The sequence below is a fragment of the Atta colombica genome, unplaced genomic scaffold (assembly GCF_001594045.1).
Source record: "Atta colombica isolate Treedump-2 unplaced genomic scaffold, Acol1.0 scaffold13, whole genome shotgun sequence".
Taxonomy (NCBI): domain Eukaryota; kingdom Metazoa; phylum Arthropoda; class Insecta; order Hymenoptera; family Formicidae; genus Atta; species Atta colombica.
Genome location: NW_017259217.1, coordinates 665,798 through 681,124, shown reverse-complemented (window position 1 = coordinate 681,124; position 15,327 = coordinate 665,798). Strand labels below are relative to the sequence as shown.

Genomic DNA, 15,327 nt, shown 5'->3' with positions numbered 1-15,327 from the left:
CTTCCTCTCCCCCCTCCCCACCTCTCTCTCCTCCCTCCCTCCCTCCCTCCCTCTCTCCCTCTCTCTCTCCCTCCTTCCCTCTCCTCTCTCTTTTTCTCTTTCACCCCATTGGGTGTATCGATTTTCCTTCAAAACGTATTACAGGTATTCCGAATATACTTTCCGTGTCGATGAGTAGCCATCCGAGATGATGGGCCGTTAAAAGCTGTTCTCGGTCAAGTGTGGTAAAGTGCTTGCACGGATCGATGGAAACGAACTCGCGCGACGTTAAATGAATGCCGCTAGTGTCTAGTAGAAAATCTTAGAGGAAATTCTCCTCTCAAAAATTCATCATCCTCTTCCGACCATACGTACGCTGTTTCCAAAGCAAACACAGTGAGTTAAACGTTACCTTAGACATAATATTGATACTGAAGCATCTACGGTACTAGCAATTGCTGCATTTACTCTTTAAAACAAAGAGAGACATCCCAGCTTATTGTTCTAAATATATCTTTATAAATTATTACAATATATGAATGAAAAATCGAGGTACAAAGCTAAAAGTCTTTTTTCTTCTCTCAAACAGAATAGATTTTGCGTCTCAGATAGATGCAGAATCTCTCCCTTCTCCCCCATCGAGATATTCATTCTCCACTATCTGAAGCCAATGTTATTGCTCATCGGATAAATTGAAAAATAATTCCAGCTCGTTTCTCAGTAACAATATCTATCCAGGTCACTTGGAATTACGTTACATATCGATGGTACCAACCAGAAAAGATGAGAGTGAAACAATAATCAAGAATTGATCATGAAAAGAAATGAGGAAAAGCACCAAATACCACAACGCGATGATTTCAATCAATAATTGTCAAAGAAACATTTTTTGCTTTTAATTATCTTCTGACTAAATCGTTATATCTTCTAATCTATCAATAAATAAAAAGCTACAAACACAGAAGCTGAAAAATCAAAATACTAATTCAAATTAATATTCCACAGTCTCTCTTTTATATTTAATATGTCTTGTAGAAAATATCCCATATATGGGTTAGCATGTTATTATCCCAGGCTCTTTGGATACTGAACATTCTCTATGATTTCCTTACCAAGTTTCGGTGGATCAAAGAATAACTTTGCGAAAAGGGAACGAAAGAATAGCTCTCGTTCGCTTTGGAAACATACGTCTTCGAAGTTACGGAGCGACTCGAGCAAACTACGGCCATTTTAACATTAGCCTTGTAGGTTGAACCCCTTGAACTTGCGAGCTTATTTCGCTTGCTCGCAAGGCGTTCGAACCACATTAATGGCTTCGAACAGAAATTTGGCCGTAACTGCGTTTCAGTTTACATGTTGTAGAGAGCTGTTAACATCGCGTTTTGAATAGACGCGAGTGTAACGAGCTACCGTGTATACGCATTGATTAATCGATGCAGCAACAACTCGATTTATTAGAGCTCTAACGAAGCTTAAATCGTGACCTGGGTATCAACGTTGGACTTTAAAAAGGTGTATATTTATAACATTACCCATTTTTATACTGTCTACAACTTATTTTCTCAACATAACTGATGGATGATCAAAATAAAAATAGAAGTAATGAGTTGCCGATAATACTTTACGTGCAAAATTTAGTTTTTCTTTAATAGAATTAAAGCATCCCTTTTTATAAACTGACGTCAAGTTATAAACTGTTACATGACGCTATTAAAATTTGTCCATGATGTCCGCGATAGTATCTATATACTTCACCCAGTTTTAAGAGAAAACTTTGGTCTTAATCTTCGTGCGCGTATATCATCAGCTGAAAGACACTTAAAAGTAAGTTTCATAAACTCATCGTCAAGTATATCAGTGTATCGCCCGTCGACTATGGTATAGCTTGGTTGATATCCTGAGTTACAGCGCAAGTGGATACTTGCTCTACGTGCAGATTTTTTACGAAATCCGATCTCTTAGTATGCGCGCTTTATCGCTCTCTTTCTTTTCCTCTTCTTCCACCTCCCTTCCCCTCTCTCTTCCACTCCCTCTCCCCTCTCCCCTCTCTCCTTCTCTCTCACGGTTATTCTCATTATCGATTCCCGTTCCACTCCAGTAACGTGAATAGGAAGACGACAATGCGTGTTATCGGTGACGCACTACTATTCGAACACGCCTTTCTATTTCTTTCGCGATACGCCTCGCGATAGTGGAAGTAATTCAACGCTCTTATTAAAGTGAGAGAGACAAATTCGGACAGGTAATGAAGAATTGCTATTATATAAAAGGCAAAAGATTGACATTTCGATTTCCCTCTTATCATATTTGGACAAAGAAAGAATCGTAGGAAGCCCTCTTGTTTGTTGGAAAGAGAAAGAAGGGTGCATTTTAGGGTCTCACCCCAATATATTAAAAAAACTCGGAAATAGTATATGACGACTTGTATGATAAATATCAAATCATTTTAATGTTATTCTTTTTTTTTACGTGTCATCAATCGTGCTATTTTTACATATCCACTTTCTACAATTTTTTTGTTATAAAGATGCTAAATACTTTATTACTGATTCGTTATTTTAGCTAACATAAAAACTTTCTTTTTTTCACTTTATCTAGCAACGCAAAAATGAAATTGGTACAGAATGAAAATTGGCCAGAAAAATTAATTTATTATTCCTAGGACAGTATTGTGACAGTATGGTGAAGATTCTGAAAAAATAATCGGATTGTGCTGTATTTGTGGAAGCACGATTTGTGTGGAACAATAAACACGATAAACCATTTCAAGAGCTTCGTCTTATTGCTAAAAAATTTCTATTATGACACACATCCTCTATACAATGACGGATTCAATTATTTTCCTCCTGTTATCCCATCATCCCTTTTCCACGTGACAAATCTCTTTCACACGGAAACAAGAAGAGAGTAACAGCTTACTGACGTCAGAATAAGCCCGGCGATATGAATTCTTCCTGGAAAGTACCGTACACCGTAACATCGGAATACTCTAGCGGAGAAAGAGGCGCGACACGTAGTTAAGTAAGTAAGGTAAAAGGCGGCTCTTCCTTTCGAACCAGTACCCAAGTTACGTCGATATTTCTTCACTCGATGTTTATAATAAGCCATCCAGCCATATCTCTCTCTCTCTCTCTCTCTCTCTCTCTCTCTCTCTCTCTCGCTCTCCCGCTCTCTCGCTCTCTCTCTCTCTCTATCTCTTCTCTCTTTTTCTTTCAAGCTTTCAAGCATAGCACAATACTGAAGGCGTCAGTTTATATATTACCGGCAACACTTTTATGCTTGAACGCGCAGCAACGTCAACGTCGCCAATAGCCCAGCACTAGCATCGAGATCTATATAGGTGCGACAAAGTTTAACGACAAACGAGGTTCATTATACTCGAGAAAACAAGCCCAATGCACGTCGAAGAAAAATATAACGACATCGATCGCGCATAACGACGTATATCTTGGTATAGCTAGACAACATGCGACTTTGTGGACCGGCGGATGTACGGATGTATGTTTTAAAGTAAACGTGCAACACATCACTATAAATATACACATAATATATACGATACATCAGATTGTACGAAGAGCGTTCGATATCATGTTCTATAGCTCCCAATTTCGTCAACGCGATAGAAACTGTAGTGTATATGGTATTCCCTAATCGCGACAGATACAAAGACGCATGTGCCGGTTAGAAGTGATTAATTAATTTAATTACGCCAAAACGCCGCGAAACGTTGATCAAAGAGAATTATGTAAAATATAGCCAAGATAGTGTGTCACACGCGTAACTCGCTTTAGCGCTTGCGTATTCGCGTAACGCCCGTGTACATACAAGGAAATTAAATTACGTAACGTTACGTTAGATCATTTTATATCACACTTGTCGCGCCCAAAGAGACGCGAATTTCACACTACGACATTTTACATATTATCTAATTATAAGTTATAAGTAGAGAAACGCTAAAATATCATCCGTCAATATAATCTTGTTTCCTTCAATCCTTCAATCATTAGAGTCTCGAAATTAGAGTAAAGCTCTATTAGAGAATATCCAAAGTTATAGGTGAACGATCGGATAGCAGAGGCGATGTAGATGGGTATCGGATGGATCATCTTTATCTCAGCCGATTGCATTGTTAGCATGAAGCGTATTGTTTGAACGTCATATTGGCACGAGGCCTCGGGCAACCAATCAGCGTTTGCGGTAGCCATGCCTTATCAAAGATTTCTACCATCTAGCCGCAGGGCTTAAATCAACCTATCCTCCGACAATCCTTTCTCCAGTTTACGAAACTCTGTCGCGAGGAGAGCAGCAAACTAGTACTAGCAATAAGAGATCAATCCTAATTGCCAGACTTTGAACAAGAAGTCGCACAAATGAGCGCGCCAGATATCGCTGTTGAAAATCTTTCAATACATTGGACAATCAGTTTCAATCAAATCACGTTTGGCGAAACTAGGAAAAATTAGGAATAGCGATTTGCGATAACACGCATAATTATTGTCGCGTTCAAAGACTGTGCGAACTCACGACAATTTATGACAATTTAATTATCCGCGCGCGTGATACATACACGTGTGACATTAATTAATATTCATCGATAATGGAATATTAGACAACACGTCTGTCGTAATATAACCGTGTGTTGCTCATCAAGCAATAATAAGCAACGGTAATTATTCGTTAATTGGATGACACCACGTTTTAATAACCATTTTGCAGTATGGAAACGCGCCGACAAGTCGATGACAGGTCTGTGTGGGAAAATCCTTGGGACATTCATAAAGGATGATTGGAAATATCATTCTAACCATTGTTAGAAAAATGAAAAGAATGAATAACTTAAGCAAAACGAAACTACGATGTATCACAGTACTTTCACATACGTCGTCCATATATCTGCATAGTTGGATTTATACATTCACTGTACGATATCTCTCTCTCTCTCTCTCTCTCTCTCTCTCTCTCTCTCTCTCTCTCTCTCTCTCTCTCTCTCCCTCCCCCTTCCTCTCTCCCTCCCTCCCTGTCTCCCCCCCTCTCTCTCTCTTTCTCTCTCTCTTGGAAGTGACTCGGCGACTTTAACGTAAATCTCTCGCATAAGGTCGTCTTTAATGTCATATCCGCGGTTTCCTCGTCAACGAACATTCGGTAAATTGACGACGTAATTACAGGTCTCTGCTTGCGCGAGCTTACCTGTCTTATGGAATAGCTCGTAACGGCCGATCGAAACCCATATCGTTCTACCAATGAAAATACGTAGGAACACGTACGTAACGAGTTGTGCTAGCGACGTGCTGCTACAGCTGTCGAACATCCGCCGGTGTACGTGTAACTACCCTCCAAACGATGCACAGCATATGTGTGTGTGTGTGTGTGTGTGTGTGTGTGTGTGTGTGTGTGTGTGTGTGTGCGCGTATGCGTCTATGAATGCGCACATAGGGTGGTCGCGCGGGAAGATAAGTACCGAAGGAATGAAAGTAGCGAAGATGAGTTCGAGTTTGGTCCGTGATGCGCGTCTCGTTAATTTTTCGCCCCGTGTCGTTGCATTGTTTGCTTGATAGAAGGGTTTATTGCTAGCGGCTCGAGACAAGAACTATCGTGTTGCCTATATACGTTATTACGCGAATGTACAAGGAAGCGAGCGACTGAGCACGACTCTGTGCCACGTTTTAATGATCTCGATTTAACAAGCGTACATAAGCCGCGTGCGAATCTCACAATAAGAAAAAAATGTACAAAACGACTTCTAAAATGAAATCGGATTAATTAAAGGATTGAAAAGACAGTACAGATTTATGTTATACAGTCGTGTATATTTTATATTAACGTATTATATATTTGTGTGTATAACTTAAGATTTTAATAAAAAAAAAGCCCATCATAATCAAAAAGCCCTATAAATATGTAAGAACTTATGAATAAGATAATTTGCATTATGAAGATAACATGAGACATTGATGAAAATTAAATTAATTTGTTGCAAAATTGTAAGAACTAACATTTTTCATGAATAAGTAAAAAATTACGTTCTTATGTTATAAGTGTAATTTCTTGAAAAATCTAATATAATTTCTTTATATTCTCTACTTATAAACTATTTTTTTTCTTTTGATGATATTTAAAGATGATTCTATTAGAGATGATATCGCGCTACATTCAATCGAAATCGAAATTGATAGCGAGTAATGAAACCTTCTTTCCCAGTAGGCCGGATATTGAAACAGATCGGACTCTATATTTCTGTATTTTCGCTCTCGTCCAAGCGGACGGGAGAGTCGTATGGTAGCGGATCAACGAACAATCATACTTGAATAGGCTCCACGCACACGAGAGGCCAGTATGCGTATCCGCGTGTACAAGCGTGGACGTACGTTGATTCGAAATCATTGTGCCGTACCTTGTCGACAATCGAACCTCGACGAACCTCGAATTTCGTATGCCACTGCACGAATTTCCTCTCGAAACGGATGATTCGCGTGGATGAATCGGACAGAAGGTCGATCCTTCTCATAGAACAAAAATATCATTTCCGACAACATCGACCCGATAAACAAAACCAATGTCTCACCGGCGCAAATTGTTGCGGCGCAACAATCAACGGACACGTTTTAAGGCTTTCACGCGAATCGACAAATTTAATTCTCGAATTTCATTTGTCACACTTGCGACAAATTTTTCTATACTTATATCAAAACGCGCGGTCGGTAATATTATACCTGAAATATAAAACTTTCGTGACACGATCACAGACAATATCTATGAATAATTTTCTATAAAGAGAGGCGCACGCGATAAGGCATCAAGAATATTAAATATGTCTGATCTAGAAATATATTTCTGGGTAACTGTCCTACTTGTATAATATGGATATACGGAAAGAAAATTAGATTAAACAAGATTATCAGTATTTTTATATATATATCGATGTTGACAGCATCAAGATCGACATACAAATGATTCCAAATTTATGTAAGCTACATCTCAATTACTTTTAATATTTTTTATATAATATTAGATATAAAAGTTGCATCTCGGTAAAATAGAGACACACTTATAACCGTTTATATGTATGTCAATTCCTACATGATCATTCATCCGCACATATTTTTCATATTGTTTTTTTCACGATAATATTTATTGAATATTCTTAAAAGCTAGTGCAACGCATTCCAAAATACCACAGATATACATATTTCATTTAGACACTACTACACTCGTAATACAAACAACGCGTTACACGAATCCATCAAACGCGCCATCGCCATAATTCAACCGTATATATTTCGACTATATCTGTGAGTTATTTTATGTTCCGTGTGGCTCGTAATAAAAAAATACAGAAGGGCGCAAAACCAAAAGCAAACGGATAAATTGTAACCGTTATAAAACTGGTCATTTTGTATATATTTTAAAGCGCGGCGAGCATAAATACGTTTGTTCTTCATACGTGTATTCTGGATATTATTGAGCAAACAATAAAACTACGTTTTATATTATACATTATTAATTTAAATATTGTTATCCTCGAATAATTCTTTAGATACAGTCACTTTATTTTTAACGTTAAAATTTGTTAAACAATTTTTCTATAAAATGTTGTCATCAAAATACAGCAATGAAAAATTATTAAGTACTATTCATTTTCATTTTTCGATAAATTTGCTTGATCCACTCGGAAATTAACAAAACTTTTCAAAAACATTAATTTGTTCTGTATAGTAAATTCAATTCTAGATTGCATTCATCGAAATAAGCAGTGTGCGGAATTAAATAAATATAAAAGATTACAGAATTCAATAAATAATGAATTAAATATACATTTGTATCTATTTTCCGCTACACTTGACAATTACGGTGAAATGTGATCAAGTTATGATTGAGTGATGACCAAATTTTAATTCAAAAAGTTTATAAATATAAAAAAAAACTACAATATATTCGTAATTTTATATTCGTAATATAATTTATTTCAACAAATATCTCAATTTGGATATATGTATTATAAGGAATAATGGTACATATTCATGCAGAACTTTTTTCAATAAACGTTTATAAACTTTTTTTGCGGTAAATTTCCAAGTTATCATCGCATCGATGTTTTCACTTTGGATAGAAAGACTCACCATTATTAATCGCAACTAAAGCGACGGCGCCAAGCAACCATGCGATGACGCTGACGGCGGACATCTTCGTTTCCCTCGTCGCGGTTTCCTCCTCACATAATATGCGCCTTCCGTGCGTTAGAAACGAGCTGAAACAAGGAAGACGCATTACGTTAAACCGCGCGTGTGCGCGATGTCACAAGATATTACAAGTTCGGTCGCGCGTTTATCTTACAAAGGCGACGCTTTCGTAAACGCCCGGCTAAGTGCTGTACGCCAGCGCTGCTATTGCCAGAGCACTGGTGAGGAAAGCCGAGGAAACGATTGTGTTAGCGTCGCAATTTGTTACGCGTAATCTCGCACACTCCCGTTATCATGCATCCTATTACTGATAACAGCAGATGCCGCGCGCAACGATAATTACTCGATCAACTACAAAAATATTATGACAATAAATAATCTCGCAACAAACTGCTTTTCAACCTCCGCTTTTCATTTTTCTTCAGTACATCATATAATAGTTCAAAATAAAGCTCTTCATTCCTTGAATTACATAGATCTTTATTGCTCATTATTTAATATTTAGAATATATAATCTTTTCCCTAAACATATCGAAGAATAAAAACAGAATATTCATTTATAGGCGTATCATGGAATTTTTTCGAGAGGGGGGGGGGGAGGAGAGGGTTTCTATCAAGCCAAGGATATACCAAGCGTCAATTGTAATAAGATCCAAAAAAAGAGAGGAATTTTGTTACTATACTGAAAAGAATATACATCAGTGACTATACGTCACTGTACCAATTTTGTTGTTGTGACATTTATTTATTGTACAACAAATATGAACGTTAATGAATTTTATATTTTTACAGCTTTTAATATCTCCTCGTACCTCATTTTGAAGAGGAAAAATATTATGTTTTAGGTGTACAACTTTGCTTCCGCCGTTTTTTTTCCGAAATTCGAGGCTTTATTGTAAAAAACTGGTTATACATTTATGATTCAAAGTATTGTCCATCGCTGGCCACTACTTTCTCCCATCTTTCGGGTAGCGTACGAATCCCGTGTCGAAAAAACTGGTCATCTTTTGAGGCTATCCACGAATCGATCCAATTTTTTACTTCTTCATAAGACCGGAAGTACTGGTCAGCCAGGCCGTGTGCCATTGATCGAAACAAGTGATAGTCAGAGAGAGCAACGTCTGGAGAATACGGCGGGTGGGGTAGGACTTCCCATTTCAACGTTTCCAAGTATGTCTTGACCACTTTCGCAACATGGGGTCGAGCATTGTCATGCTGCAAAATCACTTTATCGTGTCTCTCGTTGTATTGTGGCCGTTTGTCTTTCAATGCTCGGCTCAAACGCATCAATTGCGTTCGATACCGATCGCCTGTGATTGTTTCAGTCCGTTTTAACAGTTCATAATACGCCGAGCTGGTCTCACCAAATACAGAGCATGACCTTGGACGTCAAAATCACCGTTCTTGAAGCGTTGAAACCACTCACGACACGTTCTTTCACTAATAGCGGCCTCACCATAAGTATTTGAGAGCATTCGATGAACTTCAGCCGCAGATTTCTTCATATTGAAGCAAAAAATTAAAACCTCCCGCAAATGACGAGAATTTGGCTCGTAAACTGACATTTTCAATCGAGAATAACTTTATGATGCAGACACAAATCGACTAATGTTTCTATGGGGTTATGTTGACAGATGCCCAAGTTTATTGTATAATCTATTTATTTCGACCACCACTTACTGCTAAAGCCATCTATAGGAAAACGGCGGAAGCAAAGCTGTACACCTAATACATCATGTTTTACTTATTTCTTTAAAGACATTTTTTTTAAAGAAGGACAATACAGTTACTACAAGCAAAATATTTAATTCATTAATATTGTTATTGTATGCTTAAACTAATAGAAGTATTAAAAATTACTTATATCGTCTTATAACAAGAAGAAAAAAATATTTTATGTAACAGCAAAAAACTTAAAATCAAAAATAAAGTTGTATGTTTTTTATTGTACATTAAAACAATTAAAAGAAATTTCGATAGAGTACTAGTCGCTTGGCCAATTTAAAATAAAATATTCCCATTAGTAAAGTAGTAAAAAATTGTTAAGCACCTTCCCTCCCCCCAGACCGATATGAGTGGATGTATGCAATCAAAATCCTAACGGGATCCTGTCAAAATAAAATAATTAGTAAAAAATTTCGAGAGAAGGAGAGTTTGAACCAACCCAAACTCCTCCCCCTTAGATACGCCCATATTCATTTATTATTTGCTGCACCGCACTGGCTAGAATTATTGACTTTTATCTATCGTATAAATCTTTTTCACAAGAAAACTTATTTCGGGAGAAAAATAACTAAAAATAATATGAGTTTATAATTAACAATTCAAGAATTTTTATTCGCAAACCCATCGCAGGTTGGAAAATTGCAGCAACATTTCTACCGATTTATTTATACCGATAACAACATTATCACTCTAATATCATTTATGTGTTATTCATAACAAATATTCACAGAACCAAAGATCGAATACAGTTCTGTAATAAATAGAGTATATTATAATTCACATTGTGTATTACACACTAATTTGTACTAATAAATCAAATAGAATTCCCATACATTTTCATATATATAAAAATAAAATTTTTGACAACATAGAATCAATCTTCTTCGAATGAAATTCGAACTGCTTTCTTCTAATTTTCTCTAAAATACGCATTGAATTGCAATAGCACTTTAGATTTATTTAGTTTTTCTCATTTCTTCAAACGTAAGTTTACTATTACTGTTTTTTTCATTGAAAATTTTGCTGAAGAAAAATTTACATGATTGTCTATATAAATTCAGAATAAAGTATTATTTTTACATTTATAAAAAAATACATTCTAAATGGCTTCAAAATATGAAGGAAAAGTATAGAAAATCTTTAAAAACGTCTTGTATAGTCGCATACAATCTACTGGAAATTTTATTCGTGAATTTCCTGGAACATGCGGATGATTTTCTCGAGCGTCCGCGCTCTCTGCTCCGCGAGATGGTCCCGGGAAGCTGCTCATTCGTCACGTCGAGATAGCGTCGTCCTCGGACGGATCCGCGGAAGGCGCGACGTCCTCCTATCCTTATAACGGGTATAACCGTTAGCGAAATAGCTCGCCATGCCTCCCTCGAGTCGCTTTCAACCATGACATACTCCATTTATACAAATCACGCGCTGTATCTTCATGTCAAAACGTAATCGCCCCGCTTTCTTCCTCCTGTTTATTTTCGTAAATATTTCATGTAATCTACTGAAAATGCTGCAAGTGAAACTCGAGCTAGCTTCATCAGGAGAACTTGTTATTTACAGTACAACAAATTAAAGTATCAGAAAATTTGCAAATATATCATTTAATTAATTCAGAGTAAATTGATTTTCAACAGAAACTGAATTTTTGATATTTTCTTATTTTGCAAAAAACAATACTTATATTGATTATAAAGAGCATCCTGACGAAGTTTTTTTATCTTACGAAACAATAACTATGACTACATTAAGAAATTAACTGGTTGTCAAATCATTTCCGACTAATTTCCGTTCTCTGTGAAACATTCATCTGGTCGCTACATTCCATGTAACACTTTCCATTATGAGTACTATTTTTGTATTTTTGTATAGTAATTAATTTACTGCGTATTATTATATTATCTGAAGATGATCCAATCTAAGAATCAAAACATGTAATAATTTATGTATTTATTCGAATTTTAGTAATGTAATATATATTTCATGTATTAAAATAATTTTTTTACACTCAAAATTGTTTAATCGACTCTTATATATGCCCTTTATATAAATATTGTATTGTTTTTTAAAATTAAGAGTCCTGGTTTTATATAATTCTTATTTTGTTCTTTATTTTTAATTCTTATAATTAAACAGATATTTAGATGTTCACAGATTGTAAAGATTAAATTAAATGTTTTAAACCTTAAATTATACCACTTGTAATTTTTAGAACAAGCAAAATAACGAAAACAATGACGAAATTTTGATGTTAAAAAAGACTATCTGTATCTTTTATCTACCGCTTGAACGGATACAATCCTGAGCGCCAAATAAATGATCCTTCTTTCTTTCTTTTTCTTTCTTTCTTTTTATACTCAAGGAGAAAGCGAAATAGGTAACTCTTGCTCTATCCGTACCGACTGCTCGCTGCTCTCGCAGCATCCACATGGACTAGGCAACCCTTCAGACGCACGTTTCCCACTGGTTCTCGGCTCCTTTCATCCCAGTCCGCTTTTACTTTATGCACTGGTTGTGCGCACACGGACTTTATATCGTCATACACTGTGTGCTTCGAAAACCTGAAATTCCGCTTTGCTACGGTTTCGTAAGAAACGCCACAAGCCATACGTTTCGCGCAGAATTTCGACGTATCTCCGCGCCGTGTGCATAACTAATATATGAATAATACAAAATGAATTTTTCGCAGCAGCTCCAGTTCGTAATAAAGTTACGATATCACATCACACGTTTCACATATTTTATTTTTACAATGCTACGATATGAGATGGTATACTATATTCTTTATGCAATGAGAACATAAAACATATAGGTAATTGTATAGATTTAATTTTGTATTAATATCGGAAAATGTTGCCAAGAAAATGGTTGTCATAAAATGCATTAATCAATATATGTATTTTAAAAAGTTATTATCGAACAGTTTACTATTTTTCTTCTCTCATAATGTATTCATGTTCTATAATAAATATTCTCTTTATTCAGAGAGAAAGAGAGAGAAAGAGTGCAAGATTTTCATGATAATATAAAAACAGAATAGACATTATTGATAAAAGAACAGTATGCCGTATACTTCAACAAATTTCAGCAAAGAACAAGGAATTATCAACATTCTTGATTAAGCTACGATCAGCTACACAACAACGAACAGAGGCAACTGTTGCTTCATTTGAGCACAGACAAAACGCGCGCGCTTTCATATAAAATATGAAATTGCATCCGGTGCATTTTTCAAGATAAAAGACTGAATGCACTTTCGCGAATGTATGCGATGCACCTGTACGACCGAAGTAGCAAATCGGAAAGCACACCGTGGAGCTTTCGTTTATATACAGTCATATGATAAGATCTTTTTATTTATATCATCTGCAATGTCCGCGCTGCAGAAAGCGTACTCCCTGAGCTCAAGATAAAGATAATAGCATTTTAAAGAAAATTTCCAACGTATAAGAAAATTCACAAGAAAGAAGAGGTAGAGAACATTAATTACAATGTGAATGAAATTATATATTTTCAGAATTAAATAAAATTTTAGAGAGGAATTAAAAATCATTGATTCAAAGAAATAAAAAAAGGCAAAAACATCCTTCTGTAAAACACAATTTTTCGCATCAGTAATAAATGGTATCTCAGCATGCTCTTTAATGAACAATTAATTGTAAAGTATACAAAATATATATTATTTAAATCACTGAATGGAATAGCGATATAGGTTATGAAGATAAATATCCTTTTCATGTATATTATCTTTCGTGCGAAAGATAATTAATTTTAAATTCCAGCCAACTGATCATTTCCAACGAGATAATCTCTCAAAAACGTAAGCCAGCCATAGCGATCGTTGCCATAGCGCCGTATGATACACAATGGCATCGAATAACAAGATTATTACGTATTAGATGCACGTAACTTTGCGAATTTCATCGCGATAAAAATTTCATCTTCATAATTTAAAACAAAAAAATTAAATTAGCCCCATCCCTATTCTTTTTTTCCAAATCAACCAACAACCTTACGTTCGATGTAACTAGCCGATCTACCAGCCGATCAAAAAAAAAGTGTAAACAACGATTGTGATATTCGCAGTTAGTGCAAGTAAGCATTGCAGAAGCGTTATTTTTCAAGCGCTTTTCGGAGCGAGACAGCTCGTATCTCGTCGGGACGATCCGGCTTTGCGTTCGCTTTCGTGAGACCCATCAGACAGGCCCTTTAACATTTATTTACACAGCTCAAACACATTTTTCACTCTCCACATAGCTTGTGGCATGTGGACGCGCGAGAAACATTATTGGCCACCACGTAACTGGCATCCACCACGACCATTAACATCATTCCTGCTATGAGCAATAACGACAGCGGAATCGCTATCATTTGGCTGCACGAGATGTCGATCGATCATTCGTGAACACTGATGAGACCGAACGAAGGCACAGGATACAGATCTTGCGACACAGCGAGTAATAATTCAATGTAAATGCGCGTAAGTGCTATTAATAAAACCTGAAGGGAAAGAAAGGGAAGGGAAGGGAAGACAAGTATGATCGAGAGTATATCGTAAATGTATGATTAAATAACATAACGCGTATACGAGATACGAATGTATTAGGCGAAAGCGTATTTTGCGGGGATTATCTGATGTACGTTGATGGACTAGAGTGTGTAAAGACCAACGGAGTAAAATATATGCGATCGTAACGGAAAGATCTGGCCGCACAGAAGAACAGTCGTTTCGCGAAAAGCGTACATTGCATGAAAGTAGAAATGCTCGTTATGTGCGTTTCAATTCGAATCGTTCCCGAGTAATGTAATGCAGTGATGTAATTTCGGGGCTCGCCGCTAAAACGAAATGGCTGGATGTTTATTCATGCAAAGCCAACATACTCCGAAACAACTCACCACATCTCCGTGCTACATAAATGAGGTACTCGGATACATCCGGATACCTCGTTGCTTGCTATCTTATGAGCGTCTGCGGATGCTTATAAAATGGAGATAATTAACGCAGCGTCTAGAGATAACAGGCACACCAATTTGCGGTTATCTCTGCCCTTTTGTCTTAGGTGTTGCTCCGCACCTTTCTAGGCGCCAAAAACGCGTTAAGATAATGCTACGTGATATGAAGATTCACACAACTTCTCACATAACTTCACAAAATGCAAAACGCCATTTCTCCAAACATTCAACAATGTAAACTTATGCAATAAATGTTGCTAGAAATTATTAATCAGAAAAACTGATTATTTTTCAAGAACGATTGAAACGTACACCAAGCATTTTTTTAAATTTCTATACATTTTATGTATAATGAAATTCGCAAGGAATATAATATTTTCGCGGTTATTGTTAATTGCACCGTATTCGTATATTTCTCATTTATTTCAAATTACATTTTTACGATTCAAATCCGTACATGTTTCAACAGAAACTAATTTTGCATTTTTTGTAAGAG

At 36.3% G+C, this 15,327-nt stretch overlaps 1 protein-coding gene across 4 annotated transcripts in view; it reads right to left on the bottom strand.

The window, feature by feature from the left end:
- LOC108684293 (tyrosine-protein phosphatase Lar-like) overlaps positions 1–15,327 on the bottom strand; it is a 320,687-nt gene that overhangs the window by 303,424 nt on the left and 1,936 nt on the right. For 3 of the 4 annotated variants that reach the window (XM_018188539.1, XM_018188540.1, XM_018188542.1), the window contains exon 2: positions 8,097–8,224. In XM_018188539.1, coding sequence (XP_018044028.1) covers positions 8,097–8,224 — 128 coding nt within the window. Of the gene's footprint in view, positions 1–8,096; positions 8,225–8,310; positions 8,379–15,327 lie in introns of those variants that run through there. The other variant, XM_018188541.1, reaches the window with a different exon arrangement.